This window comes from Oryzias latipes, chromosome 12 (genome assembly GCF_053564925.1).
Source record: "Oryzias latipes strain Hd-rR chromosome 12, Olatipes_Hd-rR_3.1".
Lineage (NCBI taxonomy): Eukaryota > Metazoa > Chordata > Actinopteri > Beloniformes > Adrianichthyidae > Oryzias > Oryzias latipes.
Window position 1 is genome coordinate 3,826,173 of NC_136248.1, and position 27,518 is coordinate 3,853,690.

General features: G+C 46.0%; 2 protein-coding genes and 1 long non-coding RNA gene across 6 annotated transcripts; all 3 read right to left on the bottom strand.

The window, feature by feature from the left end:
* Positions 1 to 1,922: 1,922 nt before the first annotated feature.
* On the bottom strand, positions 1,923 to 9,921 carry nadk2 (NAD kinase 2, mitochondrial). 3 transcript variants are annotated; one of them, XM_023960748.2, is made up of 13 exons: positions 9,715 to 9,921; positions 9,035 to 9,123; positions 8,865 to 8,953; positions 6,798 to 6,879; positions 6,585 to 6,668; positions 4,814 to 4,944; positions 4,639 to 4,732; positions 4,521 to 4,562; positions 4,361 to 4,456; positions 3,613 to 3,668; positions 3,013 to 3,066; positions 2,819 to 2,942; positions 1,923 to 2,741 (listed from the first exon to the last, which is right to left on the bottom strand). In XM_023960748.2, the coding sequence occupies exons 1-13, from the start codon at positions 9,895 to 9,897 to the stop codon at positions 2,603 to 2,605; spliced, it is 1,263 nt and encodes a 420-aa protein (XP_023816516.2). In that variant the 5' UTR covers positions 9,898 to 9,921; the 3' UTR covers positions 1,923 to 2,602. The 3 variants fall into 3 exon arrangements, with proteins under 3 accessions (XP_023816516.2, XP_023816514.1, XP_023816515.1); XM_023960746.2 differs by having other exon boundaries at positions 9,204 to 9,816; XM_023960747.2 differs by lacking the exon at positions 4,521 to 4,562 and having other exon boundaries at positions 9,204 to 9,816.
* Positions 9,922 to 11,055: 1,134 nt separating this feature from the next.
* On the bottom strand, positions 11,056 to 13,001 carry LOC144996262 (uncharacterized). Its single transcript, XR_013659264.1, has 3 exons — positions 12,874 to 13,001; positions 11,739 to 11,845; positions 11,056 to 11,193 (listed from the first exon to the last, which is right to left on the bottom strand). It is a non-coding gene; the product is annotated as an uncharacterized LOC144996262 (long non-coding RNA).
* Positions 13,002 to 15,054: 2,053 nt separating this feature from the next.
* sh3glb2b (SH3-domain GRB2-like endophilin B2b) lies at positions 15,055 to 27,505 on the bottom strand. 2 transcript variants are annotated; one of them, XM_011482091.4, is made up of 11 exons: positions 27,276 to 27,504; positions 24,563 to 24,704; positions 20,830 to 20,958; positions 20,096 to 20,229; positions 19,910 to 20,002; positions 19,021 to 19,083; positions 18,125 to 18,148; positions 17,961 to 18,050; positions 17,447 to 17,547; positions 17,143 to 17,359; positions 15,055 to 15,742 (listed from the first exon to the last, which is right to left on the bottom strand). In XM_011482091.4, exons 1-11 carry the CDS (start codon positions 27,336 to 27,338, stop codon positions 15,635 to 15,637), a joined length of 1,164 nt encoding a protein of 387 aa, XP_011480393.1. In that variant the 5' UTR covers positions 27,339 to 27,504; the 3' UTR covers positions 15,055 to 15,634. The 2 variants fall into 2 exon arrangements, with proteins under 2 accessions (XP_011480393.1, XP_078811736.1); XM_078955610.1 differs by lacking the exon at positions 18,125 to 18,148 and having other exon boundaries at positions 27,276 to 27,505.
* Between the last annotated feature and the right edge of the window lie 13 nt (positions 27,506 to 27,518).

Genomic DNA, 27,518 nt, shown 5'->3' on the forward strand with positions numbered 1-27,518 from the left:
AATATATATAGTATTGTTCCAAAAAGTAACCCAGAACTCAAGAACTGGGTTGTCTCAGGAGTGAATTGTAGGAATGGACAGTTCCAGATCTGCATAGAAGGTTATTCTGCTGCTCAACGCTCAGGATGATTGCAGGTTAACAGAACACGATTCTTCTTTTTTTTAATTATTATTCATTAGCCTCTGCAGTGCGTGGAAGAACCATGGCGGTCACAACAGCCTGGTGGTCACCGTGCTGGTCACAGACGGCTGATCACACAGCCGTCATGGTTTTTTTTTGGTCACTGACACATACAGTATATCACACTAAAGCTGATCACACAGGATGTGGAAGATCTTTAAAAGAAATTCAACCAATCTCCGTCTTTACCGGAGTTGCGTGAACACAAAGGAGAGGACAGCTTTAGCATTTGAATTGGTCATCTGCCTGCAGCAACTCACTGAGCAGCGTGCTAAAGATGATGGTACCACCAAAAGCTGGTAAGTTCACGCCCTTTGCAGAAAATGAAAAAGTGTTTTCATTTCCATAACTTACTCTCATTATCAGAAATCTTGTTTGTGTGGGTTTTATGAGCTGGAACCCCAATTTATGTAAAAGTAAATACTTGAAATCGATTCAACAGTTGGCCGTGGATCTACACTGGGAGTTGGGTCTTCTAGACCCACTGTGCCTAGGATAGCACAGGGGTTAAAAAACAAACAAAAAAACAATACATTGCTCGTCAGTTTTATGACTGGTTGCCCAAGTGAGACCAATCATGGAATCGTGGAAGGGTTGAGGAAAGCAACGAAAGAAGTCCATGGAGTTATGTGAACTCAGATTTGGCGCCCCCTAAAGGGAGCAGCATAAATAAATGAACAAAGAAATAAATCTACATTTCTGGACTTGTTGCTTTTGAGATATTTAACCCTTGTGCTATCTTAGATGACCCCCCACCCTTCCATTGACGTGTTCTCCCTACCATGACAAAGGTGGATAAAGGTGGAAAGATTTCATGTAATCCATGGACACCAGTGAAGATCACAAATCATTGAAGAAAAAAGGTTCAGAGCACTGTCTAGTGGGTCTAGATGACCCCACTCCCAATGTTAAAGTGCCTAGGATAGCACAAGGGTTACTCTAAAAGAAAAATAAAACGTTCCTGAACTGTGTTGCACTGAGGTTCTGTTTAGTGACGTGTTATTGCAGATCATGGACACAAATCTGTTAGTTTGGGATTTTTCATCGTCTTGTTGGGTTGGCTCACTGAATTTCTGTTTGGGAAGTCAGCAACCTGGCAGACTGGGATTTGTCGAGAGGACCACCGTGAGGAACACTAATCTATTTCCCTGGAAGCCAAAGTTTTTGTTTTTTTACTTTAGTAAACCCCAGAGCTCCTATTTATGCATCAATGTTTATATCTGGTCCTATATGCAACTGTCAGAAGTAACCCTTGTGCTATCCTAGGCACTTCAACGTTGGGTCATCTAGACCCACTAGACAGTGCTCTGAACCATTTTTCTTCAATGATTTGTGATCTTCACTGGTGTCCATGGATTACATGAAATCTTTCCACCTTTATCCACCTTTGTTATGGTAGGGAGAACACGTCAATGGAAGGGTGGGGGGGGGTCATAGGATAGCACAGGGGTTAAAAATGAGTAAATATTTCTGTGCAAACACTATTCTTTTATTGAGGGAAAGTTCAATAATTGATCAGCTTGACAGAAGTTGGAAAGTGAAATCTGAATTCAGATAAATTCAGCAAAGACAGAAAGTCCCTGATGTTTGCTTTGATGCCACTCTGGACTTAAAGCAAATGTTTACAATGTAAATGAAAAATCATTTTCCATCAGAAATGGTTTAAAACTAACAAAGTTCAGTCTGAAACTGTGATGATATGCACACTTATGTAAAGAAAACAGGCAGAAGCAGGAAGAGCTCAGACAGCTGATATGTTTAATCTCCAGACTTTGGCGGCGCCTCGACAGACTCCTCCTCCGAGCTCCAACGCGGGTCATGAAACAAGACGTCAGACATTTGTGCTGCCAGCGTCACGGCTGGTTGGTGCTTCTGAGATTTAGAAAAACAATTCATACTGAAGCTTCGCCTTCATTCAAACAGCTATAAAATACAAAGGTTCTGTTCCAAAAATCCCCCTGCTGTCCATCAGTTTGACCTCAAACACGCTCAGGAGTGGAAAAGCAGCCAGTAACAGTCCTTCAGACACGGACGGCCAGAGGCGGGAGCTCATCACGGGAGAGGAGGAAACGTCCGCCTCATCAGCCGCCGCTTCTCCTCAGACCTTCAGCTCAGCGGCGAGGACTCCAAACCCGCCGTGAACCAACATTCAGAGCTCCAGAGATTTATGTAGTGCAGAAAGTCATCAATAAATACTTCAGTGTCGAGGATCTCAATCATCAGAAACAATCCGGACTCTGGCGCTAAAGCTCACCACGCAAAGGCAAAGACGCACATTTTCTATTAAAACCCAGAAAAATGCAACTAAATAAAAATAAAAAGCAAATTCAGAAAAAAACAAAAACTTTTTTTTCACACATTCTTGTTCACTAGAGAAGTCCTGAACTTCATGGACGCAGAAAGGGGGACTCGGACTCTGACTCAGTTCTCCAGAACCACCGTCCTCAGCTGGTCCTCCTCACTGGTGCTGATGGTGGCGATGGCTCCGTCGTTGAACTCGAAGGACGTCCCTCCGTCCACCACCATGCAGGCGTCCCAGCACCGCGAGCGCACACACACCCTGCCGTGGCACACAAAGACAGCCCCGTCAGAACCGGTCCTGTTCTGCAGGTCCAGACGGAGCGGGCTCTCACTGACTTGCTGGCGAAGCCCCTCTGCCGGCCGCTGGAGAAAACCCTGTTGACGATGGGCTCCCGGATGCTGAAGAGCAGGCGCCGGTCGTCCGGACTGAAGACCAGGGACTGGTTGTACTCGTCCGTGACTGGACACCACCAAACGCCTGTTAGAGACGCTTCTGAGATGCAGGCAGACGCCGGCGGCCTGGAACTCACCTTTCTCAATGAACTCGCGGCTCAGGGGGACGTCCATTCCGGCCTGGGACCTCCCTGAGGGGAACACAAACGCGCAGAAGTGTTCTAATGCTCTACACACAACCAGTTTCCCTTCTTTGACCTTTGACAGCTTTCCAAAGAAGGTCCTCCTGCTGCGGCAGATTTATTTGAAATCAAAATGAAAGAAAGCCCAATAGAACATGGCATTTTTCCATCATTGTGACTTTGATGCAGCTTCATCCTTTTACTATAGAATCTAAACATGACAACATTGGTGTAGAGACCTGTTCTCTGTAGATCTACATGTGCTTTAAGCTCATTCTAATCGTATAAAACAAGCTATCTGACAGGTTCAAAATCTATGTACATGACCTGATTTACCAAAACAAACGAACCAAAACTACCAACCAATTTTTAATGGAAACAGTTAGCATTTTTATTCAGAAGGAGCCACATGTGGCGCCAGAGCCTCAGGCAGGCCATGTAACCGCCTCACCTGTCGCTGAGAGTCAACAGGTGGATGAGAAGCAGAGAAATGCTGCAGGAGGGCGAATATGTTTGGATTTTGACCATGCGGCAGAAGAATCTTAATCAACTCACCAATCTTCAGAACCTCTTCCACGGCTTGTTCTGCCAGCTTGTTGATGTTGTAAGACCTGCAGACAGAAAGTAGAGAAGAATTTCTGACTCGAACGCCTAAAGTTTCAAAGCAGCCCCCGTCAGGCTGGTTTGGGTCCTGCTGAGGCGTCACTAAGCACAGCTTAACCTGCTGTTTGGATATCATGACGGCCAATACAGAAGATCCTTCCATTAGGAAGTATTTCTATCCATCTATCTATATACCCAGGCTGTGTCCCACCAAGGTGGGGAGGAAGTATTTCACTTGTCTTAAAATATTCCATTGAAAAGATTATTGGAAAAAATTCCACAGTTTTTACAGTATAAACACTGTTAACTCTATCTGTTCAAATGTTTCACTTCATTAGAATCTTCCATCATTGACTTTAACAGGAGAGTCCAGTAAAGCCGGGTCCTTTTGGATGAGAAGACTGTTCAGCTCCGCCCGGTTCTTCTGATCTCACCACATCTGGTTGCTCCTCGTGGATTATGGTCATTTCAGGTTGTCACGCTGCACAAACCAAAACATTTTCCTGTGTTATGTCTGCTTTAATAAGCCCAGATTTCAGGAGTTTTCCAGCACTACGTCTGGAGAAAGTTCTGGGTTTGGGTTTCCGTGTGGACGCTCCGAATCTGCATTAGTCCTCATTGTAAAAGGCTGAGCGGTTAGTGTAGATCAAGGAGGTTAAAAGCCACCCGCTGCACCCCAAACCCCCACAAAAGGTCTTACCAGGCTTTGGACCCCGTTCCAGTGCAGATGCTGAGCCCCGAACTCTTCTGCTTCTCCCACGGGCCGTCCTCCACAGAGATCTCATAGTAGGAAGCCCTATGGAGCAAGAGGTTAAGGTGGGGTTTGAAAGACTTTGACCTGTGGTGGACAGAGAGTTCACCTGATGAGTTCTGGACAGGTGAGCATGCTGGAGGTGGAGGGGCTGGGGGTCAGTGATGGTTACAGATATATTAGATGAGGAAGAGGAGCTGAAGCTTTGCTCCAGATCACTGAAGTACCTGGATGACAGAGATTCTCCGATGAAGATTTCGTTGAGGCCTCTGACGGGGAGCAGGCTCGGCGTGGAGACGCTCTGATGCAACGTTCCAGACCCTGAAAGACGCACAAGTGTGAGACGGGAGAACCCTGGTCCTCTTGAGGGGGGGGGGGGACAGGCGGGCGGCGGACTCGTACTCTGTTGGCTGTCGGAGCGGTGAGCCTGGCTGTGCTGCTCCAGGCTCAGCTGCTGCTCGTGCAGGTCCACCGGGGTGGGGTTGATTCCCGTGCCCTCCAGGTGCAGACGGATCCTCTGACGCCACAGCCACCTGACAGACCATAGGATGGGGGGGGGGGGTTTAGAACAGAATTTAGCTGCATTTCAATTAGCACTTGCTGAAGGGCGTTTCCACCACTTAGGGTGCTGCACAGCGGCAGAGCCTCTCTGCTTTCATGGTCCAGACTCCACCTCCTTTTCACGAGAAAGAGGTTGTTGTTGAGTCCAACAGCCTCCCATTTTAGAGTGAAAGACGAGCAATCCATTTATGATCACTGTATGAGAGAACTGGACTGAGTGTGATGTCACCGTAGAAAATTGCGTAATCATTCCTGTTCCAACCAAATGAAGTCAATTCCGTTGCAAAATTCATTTTGTTTGTAATACGGTGTCACTCAGCAGCGATTGGTCCAAGTCGGTCTGAGTCAACGTTTCCATGGTAACCACTCTCACCATTCAGGAGTGAGCGTGTTCAAAGTCCACACCCCCTACCACGTGAACGCGAGCTCGGGAGAAGCTGTCAATCAAACGTTCAGAACGTTGGATGTGGGCGCCAGGCACCACCTGCTTTTGTTCAAGGATCTGACTGGTCAGTTCAGAACTGGAATAATTATCACTACAGAAACAATATTATGACATAAAAATGAGGATTATTAATAACATGGTTTTTTTTTTAAGTATCAGAGCCAGAATGGTTATTCTGACCAATAGAATGACTGAGTAACAGCGGTTTATTTCAGGGAGCCAGTGGGTACTTCCTGTTAGAATGGGAGAGGGGAACGGTCACACAGTCCAGTTCTCCTATACAGTCAATAGTCAAGGCCGGTCCAGATAAGCAGCTAATTGAAATGCAACTTTTGAGTCCGGTTTCAAAGCAGTGAGAACTGGAAGCCGTGCTCCGCCATGGATCGTCCATAATCCATGACCTGGAAGTGTGACCCAGAATTATATGGATGAATGTGTGACGAGCAATACATTTATGACACAAAACTCTGGTGTTGTGGTAAACCGGCCTGTAGAAATACTTATTTTTTATTAAAAGGACTCACAGTTCGTACAAGTTACACTGTTGGTGGCAGAAGTTTTCCCATCTGAATTATTGACTGTACATGAGAACTGGAATGAGAGACAGAAAAGTAGGTCAAACGGAGCCGATCCACTAAGAGACGGGTTCAGTGGGACCGAGTCTTTACCAAAGAACAGCCTCAGTCTAACAAGTGAACTTTATCCCAACATCGTACAAGCAGGAGGGAAACCAAAATATGAACCAACGTTCAGATGAGAAGGCGGAAAAACCGAGATGAACCTGAACGCGTCTTAAATAATCACTGACAGTAAGCTGTTTGTGGACAGCAGCCTGAGCGCGGGGATCAGCGACAAACACGCACACGTCTGCAGCCGTAAGCAGACCTTCTTCACGGGACGTAACTGGATTTAGTAGATCCTGCTGAGCCTCAGGTGCCGCACAGGGTCCCCCCCCCCACGTGGCTCCACAGATTTACGCCGCACACAGACTGAGCTGAAGCTTCGTGGAAGGATGCTCGGACAGAAAACACCGTATGAGAGTTAATGTCTCACTGTACGGCTCATCTAATGCGTCGTTTCAGAACAGCTCCACTCAGAAGCTCTGAATGAAGCCTGACTGACAGCTGATGAAGGCTTTCCCTCCGGAAGCAGAAGTCGGACACGCACCTGAACTCTCCACGGCACAGTTTGTCCAGCGCCTCGGGGAAGGCACGGGTGTAGCGCACGGGCAGGCAGAGGTGTCCTTCTGACCTTCAGCACAGAAGAAAGAGTTCAGAGTCAGACGGCTGCATGCAGGCGTGGCGTTGCTCAGCGTTTACACACAAACAACTTTCCCCATTTCAGCCACTCATTCATAACTCCAGCAGGCGTCCCGCTCACCTCTCAGGGTCCGTGTTCACGCCAACAACCGGCTTGTCCTTGCTCAAAACTTTACTGGCCACCAGCAGCATCGTCCCGTCTCCTGACAAAACAAGCTGCGCTTAGTTTGGAGTCATTTATCTTTATTTGCAAGAAAAGCCAGTCCAGGCTGTACTTTCTCCGGAGGCTTTAACATCTGCTGCACCCGTTTTACCAGTCGGTGGTGGGGAGGGCTCTCCTCTATGCTGCTGTGTGCTGCTGGTGCAATACCAGCAAGAAGAACACCAAGAGGGCCAGCTCTGTGGTGGGACTGAAGCCGGATGTTGTGGAGGAGGTGGCAGAGCAGAAAACTCTGAGCAGGGTCAGGGCCATCATGAGGAACCCCTCACATCCCCTACATGAGGCCTTCGCCAGCAGCAGGAGGACATTCAGCAACAGACTGCTGCTCCACAGATAGACTGAAGAAATGGTTTGTTCCTCGTGCCATCAGGCAACACAACTCTCTGGCAGGGCATCTTAAAAGTAATTTTATTTTTTTACCCACTGATTTTTAAATCTATTCATCTATTAATCTTTTTAATTTATTGCTATTTTTATGTTTTTTAATGTGTGTGTTTTACCAGTGTGAGCAGATGGCCACTTTTACATTTCCTTAGGGATTATTAAAGACTGTTCTATTCTATTCTATTCTATTCTAACCCAGATGAAACCTGAGGAGGAGACAAGAGGACAGCCGGGACCGAGAACAGAACCAAAACCCATCAGTCAACCCGACCAAAACAATACAAGATTTGGATCTCAGATCACATGAGAAAAACAAAACAAAACATAAAATTTTCAAGTAAATGTTTAGTAAACAAAACGTATGGAATCAATTTGAAATCAAAGTTTCTTTCATGTCGTTTGAAAGATTGAGACTATCGGTGAAAGTTCAAAATGAGTTGAAGAGTCATTGGCAGCTAAACTGAGATCTGAAGAATGATTCTGATTCTGAAACCGTTCCAAACTTTAGAGTCTGACTGAGTCCAGAACACCAGAGTTTACCCGGGTTTGTGAATAAAAGCAAACGTCCTGATTCTGTTTGACCGTCTCCACACATGTGTGTGACATCCGGAGAGCCGATACAGACCAGAGCTGTGTGATACTGAACCAGAGAAAAAGGCTTGGAGGGCTGCACACACAGAGGAGTGGATTCACATTCCAGCCCTGAAGACGAGACCGGCTGCACAGAACTTTAGAGAAGAGCCACTAGGGGGGCTGCATGGTAAAGAACAGGACAGAGCTTAGCCCCAACTTAACCGCACTCTCTTTATTCTTATTCTAACAGTCTGTGGAACTTCCTGTTTGGTCACCAGGTACCTACAGCTCACCAACCCCTGGTCATCATCATAAATCTACATTTAGCAACAGATGCTTTTTTAAAAAGTGCATAAAAAGTCCTGGCAGACCCGCTCCAATCATCTGTTGGCGACAACATTGACCTTTACTACGTTCCGTAAATGCCCCACGATATTTGTGAAGTGGGATTGCAGATGATTTGAAGCCTCGCCACTCACTTTATTCACTTTCCTCAGAACAACATGAACATTTTCACACAAAGTTCAAACCTTCATAGAAAAATAAGTCTAGAATGAAAACAAAGATCTGATGGCGAGCAAAGATTTGAGTCAATTTGGAGAACTGTCCGCATTCGTACGATCTTTTTCGGATGGTATTTTTTCCATCTGCTCCTGATTCACAACGATTTGAATAAAAAAATACTCAGAAATGCTATTTTAATCTTAATTTTCTTTACATATATCCCCCATCATCAGAAAACGCCACAAGAACGTGTTAAAACATCAGAAAACAGGGTTTCATTGGAATGGACCTCTCAATTGCTGCCTGTCCATCCTTTTATTTTGAAAATCCCGTCAGCTGTTTCCTTCAGACTTCCTCTTCTACTCACATTTGACCGCTTCTATTTGTCCAAATCAACTCAACGTGGTCGTTCAAACTGCCACCCGTGGATTCCTTCACGTGTGACCCGTATGTGGTCCACAAACGCAGCTGCATCGTGACCCGGTTCGACGCCAGCGGTCCGCTCACCTCCAGCAGAGACGATGGCATCAGCCCACCGGACCACCTCTTCGTTGTAGGCCCCCCTCTTCACCAGCTGCACCTCGATGCCCGCCCTCCTGCACAGGAGGACAACAACGACCCGCTTAAAGACGCGTTTGGACCGAGCAGCGACCGGGCGGCTCCGGTTCGGCTCTTACTCCAGGCTCCTCACGACGTGCTCCACGTTGCTGGTGTGGATGTCGTGTCTCTCCAGCAGGCCGCTGTAGCTGGAGCCCTTCAGGGCGAGCTGCGGACACAGGGGGACCCGGGTTCAGTCTGACCTGTGCGCGCGCGGGTCACGAGCACGCACAGGGGTCAAAACAGTACCAACTGCTTCAGGTCCTCCTCGGCGAGTCCCGCATATCGGTACCGCTGCAGCTCGAACTCGAACCGGGTTGTTTTGGTCACTACCGCCACCTTCTCGGGCTTAAAGCCGGACCTGGGCTGGCACGAGGCGCGGCGCACGGGCGCGTGCGGGGGGTGCAGGGGGAACCGACAGCATGCGGCTCGGTTCCCGAGGCACATGCTGTTAAGGATCGAGCGGAGAGCCATCCTGACCGGGTCAGCCCCGGTCGGGATCGGTTTCACTCACCCAGCTGTCGGGGGAAGGTCGGCGGCTTCCCGCCCTCTGTGACGCCCCGAGTGTTTCCACAGGCGCCGAGTCAGACACCGCGCCTGAGCTGAAGCAGTGATCTCGTTAAGCCGTGCGTTCGGGTCAGCTGACGTCACGGGGCTAAAGGAAGCTAGCTCGGTGCTAACGGGTAACTTTCACTTCGCAGCTGCGCAGATTTCCCGCGCTCGCGCGCTCCACAGTCCCCAAAGACGAAAAGTAACTCACGGTTAGCAGCTTAAAACACAAACACGGCTGTGGAGGCACGCGCCATGCAGCCAGGCACGTACTCAGCGGGCACGTTGATGACGTAGACCTCAGCGCTAATCTGATTGGTTGAAACAGCAGAGCGTAGATATGATGTTTGTTTTGACTGCTGGAAGAAACTATTTGGAACTTTTTAACAGACATAAGTGCAGAGTAAGAAAAATAATTCCCTTATTTACTGGATTTATGATAGGGATGTTTGAATTTTATGAACAAATTAATAAGATTAGTACATCCAAGGCGTGTAACACTGGAACAAAATGTGCTGTTTTGTTAATGTGAATAATCCCCTCTCCTAAGAAAATCATCTGTTAAAGTTTTTTAGAATGATTTTTTTTATTACTATCAAACTTCCCTTTTGCTACTTTCTTTTTATGTTTATTGCACACTGTGGTTCTTTATTTTTTGGAAATTAATACTGTTGTTGCTTCTGATAATTTTGGTTTGTAGTGTGTTTGTGTGTGTGTGGGGGGGGGACCATCATAGACTGAATAGGAACTGGAAAAAAATGTGTTCTCAGGGGATGTAAATAAAAATATATTTTTTTTTGGGTGCCAAAAAATAATTACAAGTGAAACAAAAAATGTATAGTATGTATTTTATTAAGAACTATTTTTTAATTCTTTGCTTGTCTAATTTGATTATAAATTATAACATTTTCTTTAAGTTAATGGATATTTTCCAGTTGCAGTTACAGAAATAATTAAAGATACACCCTCCCCTCTTTTGTTAAGATAAAGTTTTATCTATTCAATGCCTTTTAACATTTAATGGTTTTTGTACATAAATGCATTTACTCCACAGTTTCTTTTCAGAACTGTCGCGTCCTCGTCTGTACGGTGGCCCAGAAGTCTACGTTTGCCTTTGAAAGCAACACACTTCAGCACTTAGCAGTGATGGACTCTGCAGTGCTGAAACAAAATGTTGAGGTAAAGGCTGAGATATGAAAATAGACATTATGCAATCTGATATTGTAAGCCATTTTAAAGAAATCAATTGAATAAATGAGGTTTCATGGCCAAATAAAGCAACAAAGCTTTGCTTTTATTTCAATATCTTTGTTGCTTTTACTTTCATAGACCAGCAGGGGGCACTAAATGACAAACTATTTCCCAACACACCTGGCTGAGAGGCCTGGATGCCTGATGGGGCTTCATCTTACCATTAAATGTCTCCATTATAAACATCACTCACTGTCTATGAAGGGAGGAAGAACGCTGAGTTCCATCCCCAGATCACCACACCCACTGTGAAGCATGGGGGTGGAAACATCATGCTTCGGGCTGCGTTCCAGCAAAGGTGACTGTGCACTGATGCACATCCAAGAGAGGGTGAATGGGGCCATGTGTGGTGGGATTTGGGGCAACAGCCTCCTTCCATCAGTGAGAGAATGAAACACGTCTGGATCTTCCAGCAGGACAACGACACCAAACACATCACCTAGGCAACACAGGAGTGACATAAGAGACGTTTCAGTCCTGTAGAGAATCTGTGGAAAGAGTTGAGTGTCATTGTTGCCAGAAAAGCCCCAAAACGTCACAGCTCTTGAGAAGATCTAAAATCTCTTATTTAATGGTTCACATATTAGTTGTCAGTGGAAGCCATAATGGCAAATAAATAACTGTGGTCTACGGCGCAGTGCAGGCTGTTTGTAGTACAGTTTTCACAGGAGTTTGCTGAGTTTTTAGAACATAAACTGAAAGTCTTTGTAATGAACATCAGAAAGATTACAAAGAATAATGCCGATAATAAGATCATGAGACAGTTCACCAAAAAAAAAAAAAAAAACTTTGCCAGTTAGTTGGAAAAAAACCATTAAATAATTACGCCAGTGAAAGGTGGCTTGTATGGTTGTGCATGAAATCCTGCACTCTTGTGCAAACAATAACTTAGTTTAAACGTCATTGATCTGAAATTCTCAGATTTTCAGTAGATGTACAGTATTTAGAATATTTCTTCCAGCAGAATGAGGTGTCAGATCATACCAAAAGTTGTTTTTTTAAGTCTTCTGGCTCCATCAGAAGTCGATCTCTTAGCTTCTCCCCCTCAGGCTGAGGGCACCAGTAGGTCCACTGTGTTGGCAATTTTCCCACTATAGGAAAAAGGCCGTTTTAGTAAATAATGGGTAGTATACCTATAACATTTTGTTAACCCTTGTGCTATCCTAGGCACTTTAACGTTGGGAGTTGGGTCATGTAGACCCACTAGACAGTCCTCTGAACCTTTTTTCTTCAATGATTTGTGATCTTCACTGGTGTCCATGGATTACATGAAATCTTTCCACCTTTATCCACCTTTGTCATGGTAGGGGGAACACGTCAAAGTAAGGGGGGGAGGTCATAGGATAGCACAAGGGGTTAAACTGTAACATGTCCCAAATATAAGGTGGTCGAAAGAGCTCAACGTCCTACAAATAGAAAACGGAACGCAGCTGCCCTGCATTAACACAGCAGCACAAGGACAACCCCACAACATGGTCACACTGCAAACTTAAAGACTTTACAACTTTAAAACCTTAAGAGGCGCTGCAGTCTTAGGAGGAGCAGCTATAAAAAATGTTTCTGGGGGGGACACACCTGATATCCAAAGGAAGTTTCCTGAAGTTATAATTTTTAGTGAAATAACCCAACTTATTTCAGCACAAAATCAATGAACAACTAACAGCATAACTGTGGGCTGAAGTGCCACTAATTATCTTCCCCCTGCAAACAAGAAATGAAGAGACCCTTTAAAAAGTTTGAAATAGAAAGAGTAGGTTGATTTTCAGAAGTGAAAATACAGAGGAGCGAAAATTAATAAGAACATTTGCATGAAAAATGACAATAATTTGAGATAACAACTTAGTGTAGCGCCCGTGTGCGTCACTAATAATTGTGCCCCGTAAACATTTTTGTTGATGCTCATCCAAAGAGGGGTGCAGACAAGATGGCACCTGGACATCATCAGCCGAAAGCGGAAAATCCACGTTTTTAACTAAACTTTTCATGCTGTGGTGCAAAATAAAAGTTTTAGTGTGCAGGATAAGCTTGAATGGGGCAGAAAACTGTAATTGTTTTATTTCCTTTCAAAATTGGTATTATCAAAAGTGTTTACATTCCTTTGACTACTGTAATTTTTCACCTCTTGACGTGATCTGCAACACTTTCTAAGTAATGTCAGCACAAAGGCGCTTTTCTCTGCGAATCAGCCGATTCGTGAAGTTACAGGATGTCAAAGCGGGGCTGCCAACTTTTCCTTAAAGTTTGGAGTGGGACTCTGAAAATAAAAGTCACTCTTTACAGCAGCAGGTCGTGAGACGAGGCAAGTGTAGTTTTGTGAAAGTGTAATTGTAAAATAAAGGACCATGATGCAAAAAAAAAAACGATGAATTGACAAGTAATAAGAAGAAAAAAAGACTTCTTAAAGAGCAACACAAAAGAAATAATAACACGAGGAACAAACAAACTACTCTACAAACTCAGTGTCTCTGATAGAAACGGCCTTTGGCCTTTTTCAAAGCTTTGAGATGTGTGGATGGTTCCCACTTGAAGCAAGACTCAAGGCAGGCTATGTAACCCTTGTGCTATCCTAGGCACTTTAACATTGGGAGTTGGGTCTTCTAGACCCACTAGACAGTGCTCTGAACCTTGATGCATTGATGCATGCAAACATACTTGAAGACATACATGCAGCATTTATGTCTGCAGGAATGCATTATTGCATACGTGACCCCTTTTCGCGAGTGTGCAGAATGTGGAATGTGTGCCTACAGGCATGCAGACATACATGCAGGAATGCATGCATGCAGATATACACGTCGTTATGGATGCAGCCTTACATGCAAAATTAGACGGTGGTCTGTATTTGTTATCGTTACTATCATTACTATTATGATAAATATGAATGACCAAAAAGAAAAATTAGCCTTATTTTAAAAATATGTATATAACATGGTATAACGTTTGACAGAGGTTCACATGATTTCCTTTTAAAATAAGACACCCTGTGTCACATAGCATCAACCTGAATGCAAAAAAATGCATTAGCAGGTAATGTAATGTTAGCACTGAACAAAAAAAACAAACATTTACCGTTTGTGGTGCAGCCACAGTCAAATCTAACTGACAAATATTAAATCAGAGCCCATCAATGACCTTTGCTGTATTTTTGAACCGTATGGAATACCTGAAATCTCAGATTTCTGTTTTTTTTTTTTGGTGTTTTTAATCTTGTGTCAGTTTCCTCCTGATGGAGCACATATACGAAGAACATCAAAGTTAAATTTCTGCTGATGCAAAAATGTGTTTGGAAGAAGCTTGTAGCTGTAATGTAGGAGCAACAATCGGCGGGCTACAAGCTTCCTGCTCCTCTCCATTCTGATGCCTCCACTGTCAGACAAACAGATCCATGGACGTCTTTGTTTTCCTTGTCTGAGCTGGAATCTGGATCAGAACTGGACGGCTGGATGGATCTGATATTGCAGCCATTTTTGTTGCACCACTGATGTTAGGTTGGGGGTGTGAGGGGCTGTAAGCTAGTGGGAAAAAGTGTAAACAAAGGGATGATGGGAAGGGGACGGCCTTACTCCGTGCCAAAAGTCTCCCCCACAACTTCTAATGAACTCCAGCCGCTCTACAGAACCTATGTTCTTGAAAACGACAAAGGTCTTTTTTTGCTAAAAAAAACAGCACGATCATGATCAAAAGACCACTGGAAACACTTTTAAAATCAATCAAAAGGTGATGGAGAGGGAGTTTAAGAATGATCTCTGGCTGTGCTCAGTCACCCCCAGACTACAAAGCTCCACTGCGTGATGGAGCATTATGGGTAATGTAGTCAGGAGCCTGGCAAAGTAACATGTACTGTTATCCCACTGTTTGTGAATGAGTTGAATAGTTTGAGTTAGTGTTGCTTTTTTTCTCACTTACTTTACAGTTACTTTTTCAAATCAAAAACTATTTTTCTTTAACCAGAGAGCCACAATGGAGGGGTTAAAGAGCCACATTACGGCTCCAGAACCTCAGGCTGCAGACCCCTGAACTCACACTAACCCTTTCAGAGAAATGATGGATCTCTGGACATGTCAGGAGTCTGGGATCATACACCTGATATGGGGGGGGGGATCCAGGTCGTGGGTCCTCAGTCTCATGAGGTCATACTGTATTTTCGACCGTAGCCTTAGCCGAGCCTGGAGGGTCCCTCCATCCTGACCGCTTTTCTCCATGTCAACCCCTCCTCTTCCATACTTGTGTAGCGAAAGTCCTCTTCTTTTATAAAGGTCATCAAAGCCCCCCCCAACAAGATTTCTGACTCAGCAGAAAGTCCTGAACAGCTGTATGTGTTTATTAAAGACAGTTACAGAGAAACACACATGCATGTTGGCTCCACATCAAACCACGGCTGTGCAGAAACTGGAACGAGGACGGCGAGTTCGGCTCATTTCAAGTCAAAAAAAAAAAAATCAAAACACAACAACATGTGCGCAACAGAGAAGCACGACACGCTAAACAAACGGAAGGTCACACGTGGACACACACATGCACAGAACAGCTTCTGCAGTCACTGTTCCCCGGAGCACACGGGTGAAGAGTCCTCAACGTTTTTCATGAGCTAATCGGGATCTGATGAGCTGCAGGAGCGGACGGGTTTGTTTGGTCATCATGTGAACAAAGAAACAACCATCAGGCGCTGATAAGATTTTGGAATATTGTGTCGTAAACGATCCCAAAACGGTCCGACTGTGGACCACGAGGGGATCTGCAACGACAGTTCTGCCCACGGTGTCAGTTAGCAGCGGCTCTCCACGTCTGAGGAAACGTTCCTGGTAATCAGTGATCACGGTGATCTCTGTGTGTGTACAGGGGTGTGCATGTGTGTGTGGGCGCTTGGGGGTGGGGGGTCATTAGCTCAGCAGCTCCAGGTAAGTGACCGGGACTTTGCCCTTCTCGTTCCCTCTTTCTCCAACCAACCAGTCGGGGTCCATTCCTGGGACGGTGTAGACGGTGATAAGCTGCAGGAAGGAGAGAAGAGACATTTTCAGGGACACAAAATAGTTTTATACCAAAGGAAAATCCATTTCTAGAGCTGGACATGCCCAGCTTCTCATGCTGCTCCATGGAGGTGTACGGAAACCTCCGACAGCGCTGGAGAAAGGCCCTGAAATCCCAGGAGGAGAGAGTTTTCCCCTCCTCGAATTCACCAAACATTTGACCCCACCGACCTCCTGCTCTGGGAGTCCAAAACATGTCAGTAGGATAGCGTCCGTCCTGGTGGGATCGATCCCTCAGTCACGGTAAACCCAGGAAATATTGACAAACCCTGAGGTCACATGACTCGGTTTATTCTGGACTCCCGAGGCCCGTTTCATTCGCTCCATGTCATTGCCAACTTTTCAAAAAAAAGGAAATATGTCCGTCAATCATTGGAACAAACCCAGTGAGGCCGTTTTAGAATTGATGATTAGATGAATGAAACCCAACAACAGAGGAGGAAAGAAAGAGGGCGGGGCTTTAGGAAGCAACCCTGACTCCATCAGTGCAGCTAATAAAGCCTGAAGATTGTGGAAACTGGTGTGTGCATCCCAGAATCTGCTCTTTCACACTCCCATAGACACAGAGCTGGATGCATCTCCTGCTCTAAGCATCATGGGAACCTCGTCCGGGTCAAAACCAAAACTCTGTGATGAGGTTACGGCATACAGGATGGACTTTCTGAAGGAAAAGCGAGAAATAGATTCCCAGCATCAACCTGACCGTCTATGACATCACTACACAGATTCTGAAACCTGAAGTGGGAGGGGCATACTGACAGAAGTTAACTCCGCCCACCTCAACAAACATGCTGGAAAATGGCAGATGAGGCAGAAGAGAGCAGACGGTTTCATTTGAGTCCACCAATAAGTCAATCGATGCACCAGTGAGACACTCCTCTGTTCACAGCAGAACTTTAGCTCCTGTGTTTTTGTTCTTTGAACTTTCATTATGCAATTTACATAAAGACAACAGACTCTTAAAGTTGAGAAAAGCAGCTTTGCTGACTGGACCTGTGTTTATTTTTGGCTATGAAACTTTTTAACATGGGGGTGTCGATAGGAAATGGCTCTGACACCGCCATCCAGTGGTCTTTTGAAGAACTGCAACATTTCTGGTGTGCATCCTATTCAGCACTGGAAGATGAGGTCTCAGTGCACAAAGACCGCCGATCATATCGGTTCGCTGGAACCCGTTTCAGCAAAAACCGTCGGGGTCTAAACGGGTGGAGCTCAGTCAGCTGATGCTGCTCGAAATTTTTCAAACTGAAAAATCAACATAACATAGCTTTGTATACAGAGGATCTTTAAGACATCATCATCATCATCATCATCCAGCTTCCAAAGTAAAACGTTTTCGCTTTAGGCTGGTCTTGCTGTACCTCGTCAGCCAGGAGGGAAAGCTCGCTGGCATCGTGGGCGTCGTAGTCGTACAGGACTTTCGCCTTTCGGGTGCCGGTGGCCGGCGGCTCCATCGACAGCGGTCCGGGCTTTGGATCGCACGCGGAGAAGCTGGCTCCAGGAGACGAATGATCGGACGGAAAGGCGGGGTTGGAGCTAGCAGCAGACGAGTGGGGGGCGCCAACAGCGTTGGCACATCTGACATTTAGAAGAAAACAAAGCGAAGCTGTGAGTGACAAAGGGATCATCCTACACTCTGAGGGACCGCAGGAGGTTCCTCCTCACCTGTGGAGCTCCCGCTGAAGCTCCTGCATGTGGTGATGACACTGAGAGAAGTATGTGGTCTGAGCTTCTGCAAAGTCCTGCAGGCAGCGCAGATGGTTGAGCTGTGGGGACAAAGAAGAAGGTCAGGGGGAGAGGAATCAGCTCCCGACACCAGGAGGGCAGACCTGAAACCTTTCACAGGTTTTAGCATTTCTCTTCTTTCTAAAGAATCCTTTCATCTTTTCTGTAGCATCTTTATCCTATTTATGAATAAAAATAGACGACAAACATTTTTCTAATGTAACCTCTAATTATAATCATTTTTTTAAATCTGAAAAAAAAAGTTTAATTTGTGAATTAAGGAGCGTGCACGTTTTTCAGCGTTGACAATTCTGCTGGTCCTTGAACGTCCCACTGAAGTGCCTCTTTAAGGCGGATCCTTAATGAAGGTGCATTTCTGTGATGAACAGCAGAGACGCTCGTCCTGGACCTGAAGCCAAGCACACCGCCGCTCTGCACACAGGCCGTCACTCACGTGCGTGCTGCTGATGCCCTCCAGCAGCAGCCGGGTCACCTCCGCCTGCCGGTCGAACTCCGTCTGAGCCACCCGGAGTTCGTGCTCCGCCTGGGAGGAAGCAGGCGGTGAGGAGGCAGCAGGAAAAGACGCACAAACGCACACAGCACACACAGGATACTCACTTTGTCCACTTCCTCGCTGAGCAGCTGAGGGGCAGCGGGGGGAGGATGGGGGGACCAGAAACCCAGATTACCAAAACAGCAAAGATTCAGACGCTAAACCAGAGCAGCACAGCTCATCTCTGACCGATTCCTATCTGAAACGTCTGAATCAGGAAGAACTGAACCAGGTTCCTATTTCTTACAAACGTCACTGTTTCTACGGCAACGTCGTGGTGAGGATGGAACAGATCAGGTACTCTGTTTCTGGACCGGGTCAGGCCGTTTTTCAAACTCGCATGTTTTTAAACTGGACGACCCGTGACTAAAACCTGATGATGAGGGAAGAGTGGGTGCTACACAACATCTGCTCTACCGCAAACACACAACCACACACAGGCTATCCTCTGCCGCGAGGAAGAGTCCAACCTTCGTCTGCGGGCTGGCAGCGGAATCAGGCGCCACGTCCCAGCTCTCCCAGCCGCTCTGTAGCCGTTCAGGAAACAAACTCAGCATCACCGAGAGCACACAACAGACAGACACAAACACACAACCCTGACCCTGGTGGGCAGCAGCTTCAGCTCGTCCAGCTTCTCCCAAAGCCCTGATGATGAACTATGCAAAACTCTGCAGTTTGACAGCGAGAACACGGTTCTTAAAAACATTCCAGACTGGAGAACTTCCGACCAACTGGACGTCTGAGACTCCGCCTCCTCAGACGACGCTTCATAATAAATCAGACCTGATCTCAGTTTGACTTCTTGCCTGAACTTTCTCAACATTTGATGCTCGATCTTAATTGACTTCAGTTTATCTTCAAAACAATCTGAACGGGACAACGGGCGTGAAGCACGGTGGGCGTTGTAGTCGTACAGCAGAAGCGGCAGGAAGTTAACAGGTTAACGTGTGGCGCTGCTCACCGCCGAGGCGCTGGCAGAAAGGACGTAATTTCGAGGCCTGGTCTCCTGAAAGTCTGGGGCTGCCTGTAAAAAAGAAGAAGAAGAAGAAGAAAGGAGGTGAAAGAGATTGACGGAGAGGAAGTTCAGTTTGAATTATCTGAATGTGCCAGGAGAGGCAGATCCGCCCATCGTTCCAGCCACGCAGCGAGGTCACACATTGACCCCTCCCCTATGTGACAACAAAAACTCCTCCATGCAGGGTTTGTTTCAGCTGGAGGATTTTAATAGCACACCTATAAAAATTGTATCGTGGAATTTTTTGGGTGATAAAGATAATTTGTGATGATAATTTAAGCTAAATCTGATTCTTGCTTCATAGACTGAAGGAATTCTGCAGAATCAGAAACGGCCTGGAAACGATGGAAAAACGGCGAAGAGGTTTTGGCGCCCTCTGGTGGTCAAACAGTGCAATTTCAGAGTTGGTAATTGATTTGAGGAGGAGAGAGGAAGGGAACCACAGAAAACTGAACCGTGTGACGTCACCCGTAGAAAATTTTATTTATAACTGAAGTCAATTCAGCCGCCATTTCTTCACAGTGCGGACCCTGGCATGTAGGAGCCAGATGTCGCCAGAAAGCAGCGATTGGCCCGGATTAGTCTGAGTCATCGTTTCTATGGCAACCACTCTCCCCAATCAGGAGTGAGCTTGTTGGAAGCCCACACCCCTGTCACTCGAAAGCTAGGGAGAATCTGTCAATCAAACGGTTGGAGCATTGGACGTGGGGGACAGCAGGCACCGCCTATTTTTACTGAGGCGTCTGATTGGTCGGTTTATAATGCCAGGGGGGAGGGGTCACCCAGTCCAGTCTTCTTATGCAGTCAATGAGGGGAAGGTGCATTCTGGCCTCACCGCAGCTTTGGCCTCGGCATGCTTGGCCTTCTTCAAGCGAGCCTTGCAGATGTCCAGATCCAGCCGTCGGTTCTCCAGAAGCCGCTTCTCTTTCTGCCAAAGAGACCAGAACCCGGCGTCAGCAGAGGAGCTCACGTGCGCGAGCAGCTGGGCTCACATGCACGCCCGCGGGGCACAGAGTCTTACGGAGATGGTCCTCCAGTCTCCTTCCAGGAAGTTGCGTAGAGGAGAGAGGAATGCGGCCGCTGAGGTCTGCAGGAACTCTCGCTCGGCACCCCCCAGCCTCTTCTGGTACTCCCCAACGGTGATCAAGGTGCTGCCTGGGGGTCCGTCAGACACAGAAAGTCACCCACCAAGACTCAAAAGGATGAAGATGAGGAGGATAGTTCCACTATCAAAATGTCATTTTAAAAACAGTTTGGTTTAAAAATAAATTCAACAGAAATAATGAGTTTAACTGTTTGGTCGAAGTGTTATAAATAAAGTAATACATTCTGACAGAAAAGCTTTATAAACTGATAAAAAATGCATTCATAATTTTCAAGAATCAAACGTGTTCGTTTTCTGGACGTGACGACCACGATTCTGCTCGTATCTGTGCTGGTCTGCTGACATCAGCATTTTCAGAGCCATTACTTGGCAAAGGACAAGAAACTCTTCCCGGTTTGTCTGCAGAAAATGTGTCAGAAATGGGGATTTGAAGACGTTATATCCGACGCAGAGAGCAACCCAAAAACGACAGATCGCTTCTGCAGCAGGAGAAGGCTGCCGGCTGCAGTTCTCAACAGAAAAACAAAAACCCCGCCGTTCCAACAGCCGGGAGCTCAACAAACGCTGTGCGACACTAAACCCTTCCCTCACAAACACAATTACCTGAAACCGGAAGAACATCAGAAAAACACTGACTACATTCTGCTCACCGTACGGAGAGTCTGCTCCGAACTCCTTGGCGGCGTCCAGCATGTACTGACCCAGCAGCTCGGCGGTGGTCATCCGGGACGGCAGCTTCTTGTCCAGTTTGTCGTAGATGAACTCCTCGATTCGAGCGCCTGCACGGTAAAACCAGCTTTCAACCTCTGCAGAAACATCTGGCAGCTCTTTGAAACCCGCCGCTGGTGTTTCTTTGAGACCGGATCAGAACAGGACCGGTTTCATAAAAAAAAACATTTTATGAATCCTGAAGATACCAGAACACAGAAGGGAGAACTGGATTCATTTTAGGAGATACCCGAGACACCTTCAATCAAAACCTAAATAGAATCCTGAAAATTACAGATCATAACAAAAATTATATTTCAATATTATTTAACGTATGAAATATTAAGTCTAACTCTACTTGAAGTAAAATACATCATGCCCAATTCATAAAAACACAACAAAAACCCGAATAAATTCAAAAGTACAAAGGAATTAGAATAGATTCTGAATTACACAAAAGATCTTAGCCGAGCAGATAAAAATCAAAGTTCTAAAACAGTTTAAAATCCTCTGAAGTGAACCTGAGGTCAGTTTTTTTTCTGAATCTTAAAGGTTAGTAAACTAGGTCTCCTTAAAGAACAGGATCAATCCTTTTTCTTTCCTTCAAGCCGTGGAGCAGCAATGAAGAATGTCACCTCCATCCAGACGATCGGCTCACACCTGAAGGAAGCCATCGCTGAGCCGTTGTGTGAAGAACAGCTCAGATCTGGTTCCAAACCAGGTTGTCTGGTGGTTGACAGAAGTCCTGATCACCCGTCCTGGAAAGGTTTTTGTTTTCTGCAGATTCTCCTCTCCGTTCTGCTGGGGTCAAAGGACTCCAATCCAGGAGTTCGGGGGTTCAGATCTCTGGACCTCGGTCATGCTCTGCACGTCTGACGGCTGCTGCGCGGCACGCCAACGCGCCGACTGAAGCCGCAGAGGCTGAGATGAAGCCCACACTCATTCCCTCCACCTTTGAGCGGATGGGACTTGCCAACGTGAGTTTTTTCCTCTGGTTCTGACCCAGCTTGTGTCGCCTCGTGGGTTTATTCTTGTGAAGCGGGTTTCTGTGCACGGAGGGAAGAACTGCATGCTGGGAAGAAGACATCCATCTAGCAGGCAGCAGGGTAACTTGAGTGAATTTATTGAGCTTCGTTGGTTCGTGAAGCTCACCACAGATCCTCGCATCTCATCTAATTCAGTGTTTCCAATGAAAATGCATTTATTTATGAACATTTACCATAAATACATTTGGTTTAAAAAACAGTTAACTAGTAATTTAAAAGAGGGGGAACCATCTTATGTATAATAGCCGTCTTAGGTGATGCCCCGCCCACTTCTAAGGCTATTTCTTCTTCTGATTGGTCAACAAACAAACAGTGTTCTTAATGCTTGTAAACCATAAACACTGTTTGCTAAATGACTGAAGACAAATACAACCTTATTCCTGATAAATCTACTAATAGAAAAGGAGGCTGATCATCGCAGCTCAACTCCTCCGATCTTTGCTGTTCCAAACTCACGTCCCTGATGCTCAACAGACCTTCATAGTTTCAACACAGACGTTCCCGTGTTCCCGTGCAGAGTCTGAGGAGCAAACTAACTGTTGGAGGCGCCAACAGGGCAGAATCCGAGTCCAAAGACCAGCCGGTCCAGAGCCCGACTGGGAGCCGTTAAAGGGAGGTCCATGCATTTTTCAGCAGGACCGCATGTGAGCACGCCCCGCTCACGTTACAAAGACGTGCTGAGGAGGAAGAGGAGGCGGAGGAAGGAGGAAGCAGTCCTGACCTGTTGCCGTGACACAAACGATCCCGTGGACGGACAAACATTTTCCAGGGCTGTGAAGCTCCTGACAGAAAAGATGAACCCCAAAGTCCGACGTTCAGAGGCGGAACATCAAAGTCACGAGTCAGGATTCCAAAAGGCTTTTTGTCCAATTCCTGTTTCCACCTGACATCAGTGTTTCCAACAGAACAAAGGTGGAACTAGAAACCATCAAACTGTTGAGGCTCACATTTAAACTAGAAGAATGACAACATTCTGCACCAAAAGAGAGACAACAATAAGGGTATTTTAGGAATCACTTAGAGAATATATTTAGTGAATAAAGTTGATATTTAAACCTAGATCCATGACTAAGGTTAAAGGTTAAAGTTTGGTTTGGGGGGGTTGGAGGCCTTAACTCAACCTGACAAAACATGACAACACAAAAAAAGAGTTTCTGATTGTTCTCATTTCCTTAAGCAGATCTTACAGTTGTGTTTAAAATCCTCTGGTTGTTGATGGACAGACACAAAAAGACACGGCGTGAAGATGAAGCTGAAGGTTTCTTCACCTTCAGACTCAGAGGAAAACGGAGGAATCACTCACCTGTGTGGTCGACTGAAGCGTGCAAGAACAAAAAACAGAAGTCAACAGTCAGCAGCTTTTCTGTCTCACAGGACAGAACCGTGACACAGAAGAGCTAAACCTGTACTTTGATTGAACTCATGTCACACAAAAACAGAACCCAGGTCCACTGCACCTCAACCCTTCATACTGGACCAGATGAAACCACCAATGCTGTGGTATGCGTGACCCTAGTCTGGGTAAATGCAGAGGGTTCTGTCAGGATGATTGTCTGATGTAAAACTAAATCAATCAGAACTTTCAGACTGGATCTGTCGGGTCAACAACCATCAGTGGTTCTGTTGACCTTCAGGGTTCTGGTCAAAACTGAACAGCTGTTGGTGGAAGAAGGACAGGAGGACGGAGTGTCTGTAGAAAGAAGAGGAGAAACTTTGAATGTAGGAACTCTGACAGGAAAACTAGAGAGTTTATCTAGATGGATCTGGATCTCCTGTGAGTTGAAGAGACCAGATGGAAAGAGATCAAAGCTTCTGGATTTGATCAGGATGTGGATGGAAAGAGGAACGGAGGAGAGATCCTGAAGGAGTTTGATAAGAATGTTCTGGAGGTGAAGAGAGGGAGATGGGTCTGAAGCTGGAAGTTGAAGGTGAAATGTTGAATGTTGTCGGTTAGGATGTGAGCTGGAGGAGGAGGAGAAATGATCCAGGGTTCCTCTGAAGGGGACGGGGGGGGGGGGGGGGGATTGAGCTGACATGTGGATGAAGGAAACAGAGGAAGTTTGGTGTTCAGGACAAGAATGCCGAAGGACAGATGCTGGTGAAGTGGTGAAGACACCCAGAAAAGAGAGGGAGGAGAACACAAGTTGATGTTGTAGATGTCCAGACCACAGAGGACGGTGGTGTGAGGAAGACTCTGGTGGTGAGGAAGATAAAGGGAAGAAGAACGGAGCAGAGGAAGTTAAAGTGGGAAGGTTGCTGTGTGGCTTTGGGGGAGGAGGAGGTTCTTCCAGATGATTGGAAGTTCCAGCTAAAGAGATCAGGGAGAACGGCGGATCAGGAGGTTCCTGGTTTTACATCAGATCAGGACATTTGGAATGAATTTCCTTTTTGATGTTTAGATAAAAGTCATTTTATTCACAAAGAAAACATGAAGCTTCCTGATCCATGCTTAGCTTGGTAAAGTGCTTTAGGAGAAGGGCGTGTGTCGCTAATGCTCCTTCGTTTCTGAAAGAAACCTCCTCCAAAACCACTGAGCGAGTCCCTCCACGTCTGCCAAAGTGGGACAAAAGTACACCCAGAAAACACCTGCATACAAACCATCACTGGGGGAACTCTGGGGGGGACTTACTGGGGTTGGGCTGCAGGAGAACTTCAGTCTGTCTCAGGATCTTCTCTGTCCAGTTCTTGGTGCTGTCTGCTCTGGTTATCAGGTTTTCTAGATGAGGGTCCAGCTCCGTCTTCTCCGCCTGGCCCAGCTTCTCCTCTGTGAACTGAGACCCGTGGATAAACGTCAGGAGAAACGATAACATTCCAGCAGAGTCCAGGAGGAACCACATCATGAAAACAGAACTTCTTCAAGTCCCACTCAGACCATCATTGATGTATTGTCTAAGCGTTCTGCAGTTTTTAGCCGCTGTTTTCTAGGACATAGTTCCTGCAGAGCAGCAGTTCATCAGAAATTCACCTCTGAGTTGTGGGCGGGACCCTTGATGCAGAGTAAGCCTTCCCTCATTTCCCATCATCCCTTTGATAACACTCTGTCCTGCTAGCTTACAGCCCCTCATAACATTAGCGGTGCAACAAAAATGGTGATCAATATCAGAGCCATCCATCCGTCCAGTTCTGATCCAGATTCCAGCTCAGACCAGAAAAAAAAGACGTTCTTGGATGTATTCGTCTGCAGGTGGATGATCAGAATGGAGCGGAGCAGGAAGCTTGTGGCCCGCTGACTGCAGTTTGTACAAAACAACTACAAGATTTTTCAAATGGTGTTTTTTCATCTGCTCCTGAATCACCACAATTTGAACTAGAAGGAGCAGCATTTCCACAAGGAAATGCAGGTTTGAATGCTATATTTCTGAATGAAAATGAAAAGTAAAGGGGAATAATTGTCAAACACCAAAAAAATAAAGAAAAAAAATGATCAAAGTTGACCATAAATAAAGTGAAAACAGCCAAATAACAAAAAAGATCTGTTTGTGAAAAATGCCAGAACCGGGACTCGAACCGGCGAGCTTCTGCACTAAGGATTCCCCGTGTTCCAATGGAGGCAGAAATCCTGGAATATTTTGAAAAGTTCAAGGATTTGAAGGACCAAAAGTCATAGCTGGAAAAAGCTGAAAGAGCTGAACATTTGAATAGTTAAAATAGATGAAAAACTGTGGAAGGAGTTCAGGAACAAAAAATGGCGGAAGAGAAACAGAAAAACAATGGGTTGAATACTTTATAGCATTCAACCAATAAATAAACGCTCTGAAATGCAGTTTTAACCTTAATTTTCTTTATAAAATGACCTCCATCAAGAGAAAAATGCTACAAGAAAATGCAAAAACATTGAAAACCGCAGTTCTTTCCACTAAACACTGCTTTGTTTTTATTGCTCAGTTTCTTTGTCCTTTAGGTCAAATGCATCTCCATTCTTCAGCTGAGGTCTCCAGAAACAATGTGGACAAAGTATTTTTTGTAATGAACCGTCCAAAATCCCAGAACCCAAACAAAAACAAGTCTTTTAGTGCCACCGGCAGAAATACAAATGAAATATCGTTTTTGTTGGCAGGGTGACGCCGGCTCTTTAACAACGGCAGCCTCTGAAGAGACAAAGACGGTTTCTGATGACCTCAAAGGGTTTCAATCAGGTGACTGCATCCTGCTGCGCTCTGCTGGCAGCACCAACAGGCCGACAGGTGCATTAAAGTCCTGACTCATTTTCCACATGTAAAGAAAATTAGACTTAAAACAGCATTGCTGAGTATTTCTTTATCCAAATTGGGATGAATCAGGAGCAGATGAAAAAATGCAGTTTGAAAAAGTTTGTAGGTGTGACGCACAAGTTACTACGGTAACACGAAGCTCCCCGCTCCGCTCCATTCTGATCCTCCACCAGCAGACACATAGATCCATGAACGTCGTTGTTTTCCTCGTCTGAGCTGGAATCTGGATCAGAACCGGAATCTGGATCAGAACCGGACGGCTCTCACTGGGTTCTGGCCGGTCTGAATCTGTAGCAAACGGCTCTTTTGGGGCACAGGGGGCAGATCTAAAGGATGAAAGACCGTTTTTTTCTACTGACAGGAGTCTCTGCTCCTTTATTTACCCATCGGAATCTAAAATCCTTCTTATGTCAAAGAGTTTTTTTCATTTGAAACTCTATATGTAGAGTAGAAATCTAAAGTAGAGACTCTTGACTCACTCATGCCTTTGCAAAAAACAGAAATCGATGTTTTAAAATAACTTAATAACTGGCTAAAAAAGAAAATCCAGATGTTAGTTTTGCCAAAATAATTCTAATTTGTTGTCCCAACCTGAACTGGACACTTTTCCTGTCGCTCTGCTTTAACCAGACAGGTTTTTTTTTACACTCTTTTGTTTTTGTTTATTTCAAATTAATTTACAAAAAACGTAAACCTGCAGCAGCAGCTGGATTTTTCTGGTTTTTGTTTCTTTGAGGCGCGTTTAAAGACCTGACATCATCACAAATGTTGTTTTTGTGATTATGAAGATAAATGATGAGGATGAGGAGGATAAACATGACTTGGATTAAGACAAATGTGATGATGATGATAACAACCGTTATAAAGGAGAGGAAGGTGAGGAGAAAGAGTGTAAATTGAAGACGCTCGCTATCTGCCTCGTCACGTGACTAATGGGCTCCATCGCAGCCATCAATAATGGATGAAAGCTGCACGAGCCTTGATCGGCTTACAGCGCGCGCGGCTCAGTAATAAAAAAAAACCGCGCAGAAAACTTCCCGAATGCCCCCCCCACCCCGGGCTCATCCTGCGGTTGCGGACCGTCAACCCCATCGCACCGAGCAGCTGCGGAGGCGCGCGCCCGGGGCTCACCTGGACGGCGCGCGTGAAGAACACCCCCGCGTCTGAGGCCAGCTTCTTGACGTTGAAGTCCATGACGGCGCGCGGGCTCGGTTCGCGCAGCTTCGACTGTCGGCTCGCGGAGGAATCCTCGAGGTTCGAGGGGGGGGCGGAGGTGAAGATGAAGCAGCAGAGCCGAAATCCTCCGAACGCCGCTCGGAAATCCTCTGACCGACCTGCGCTTAAAGGGACCGCAGCCCCGCGAGGGAGGGGCGA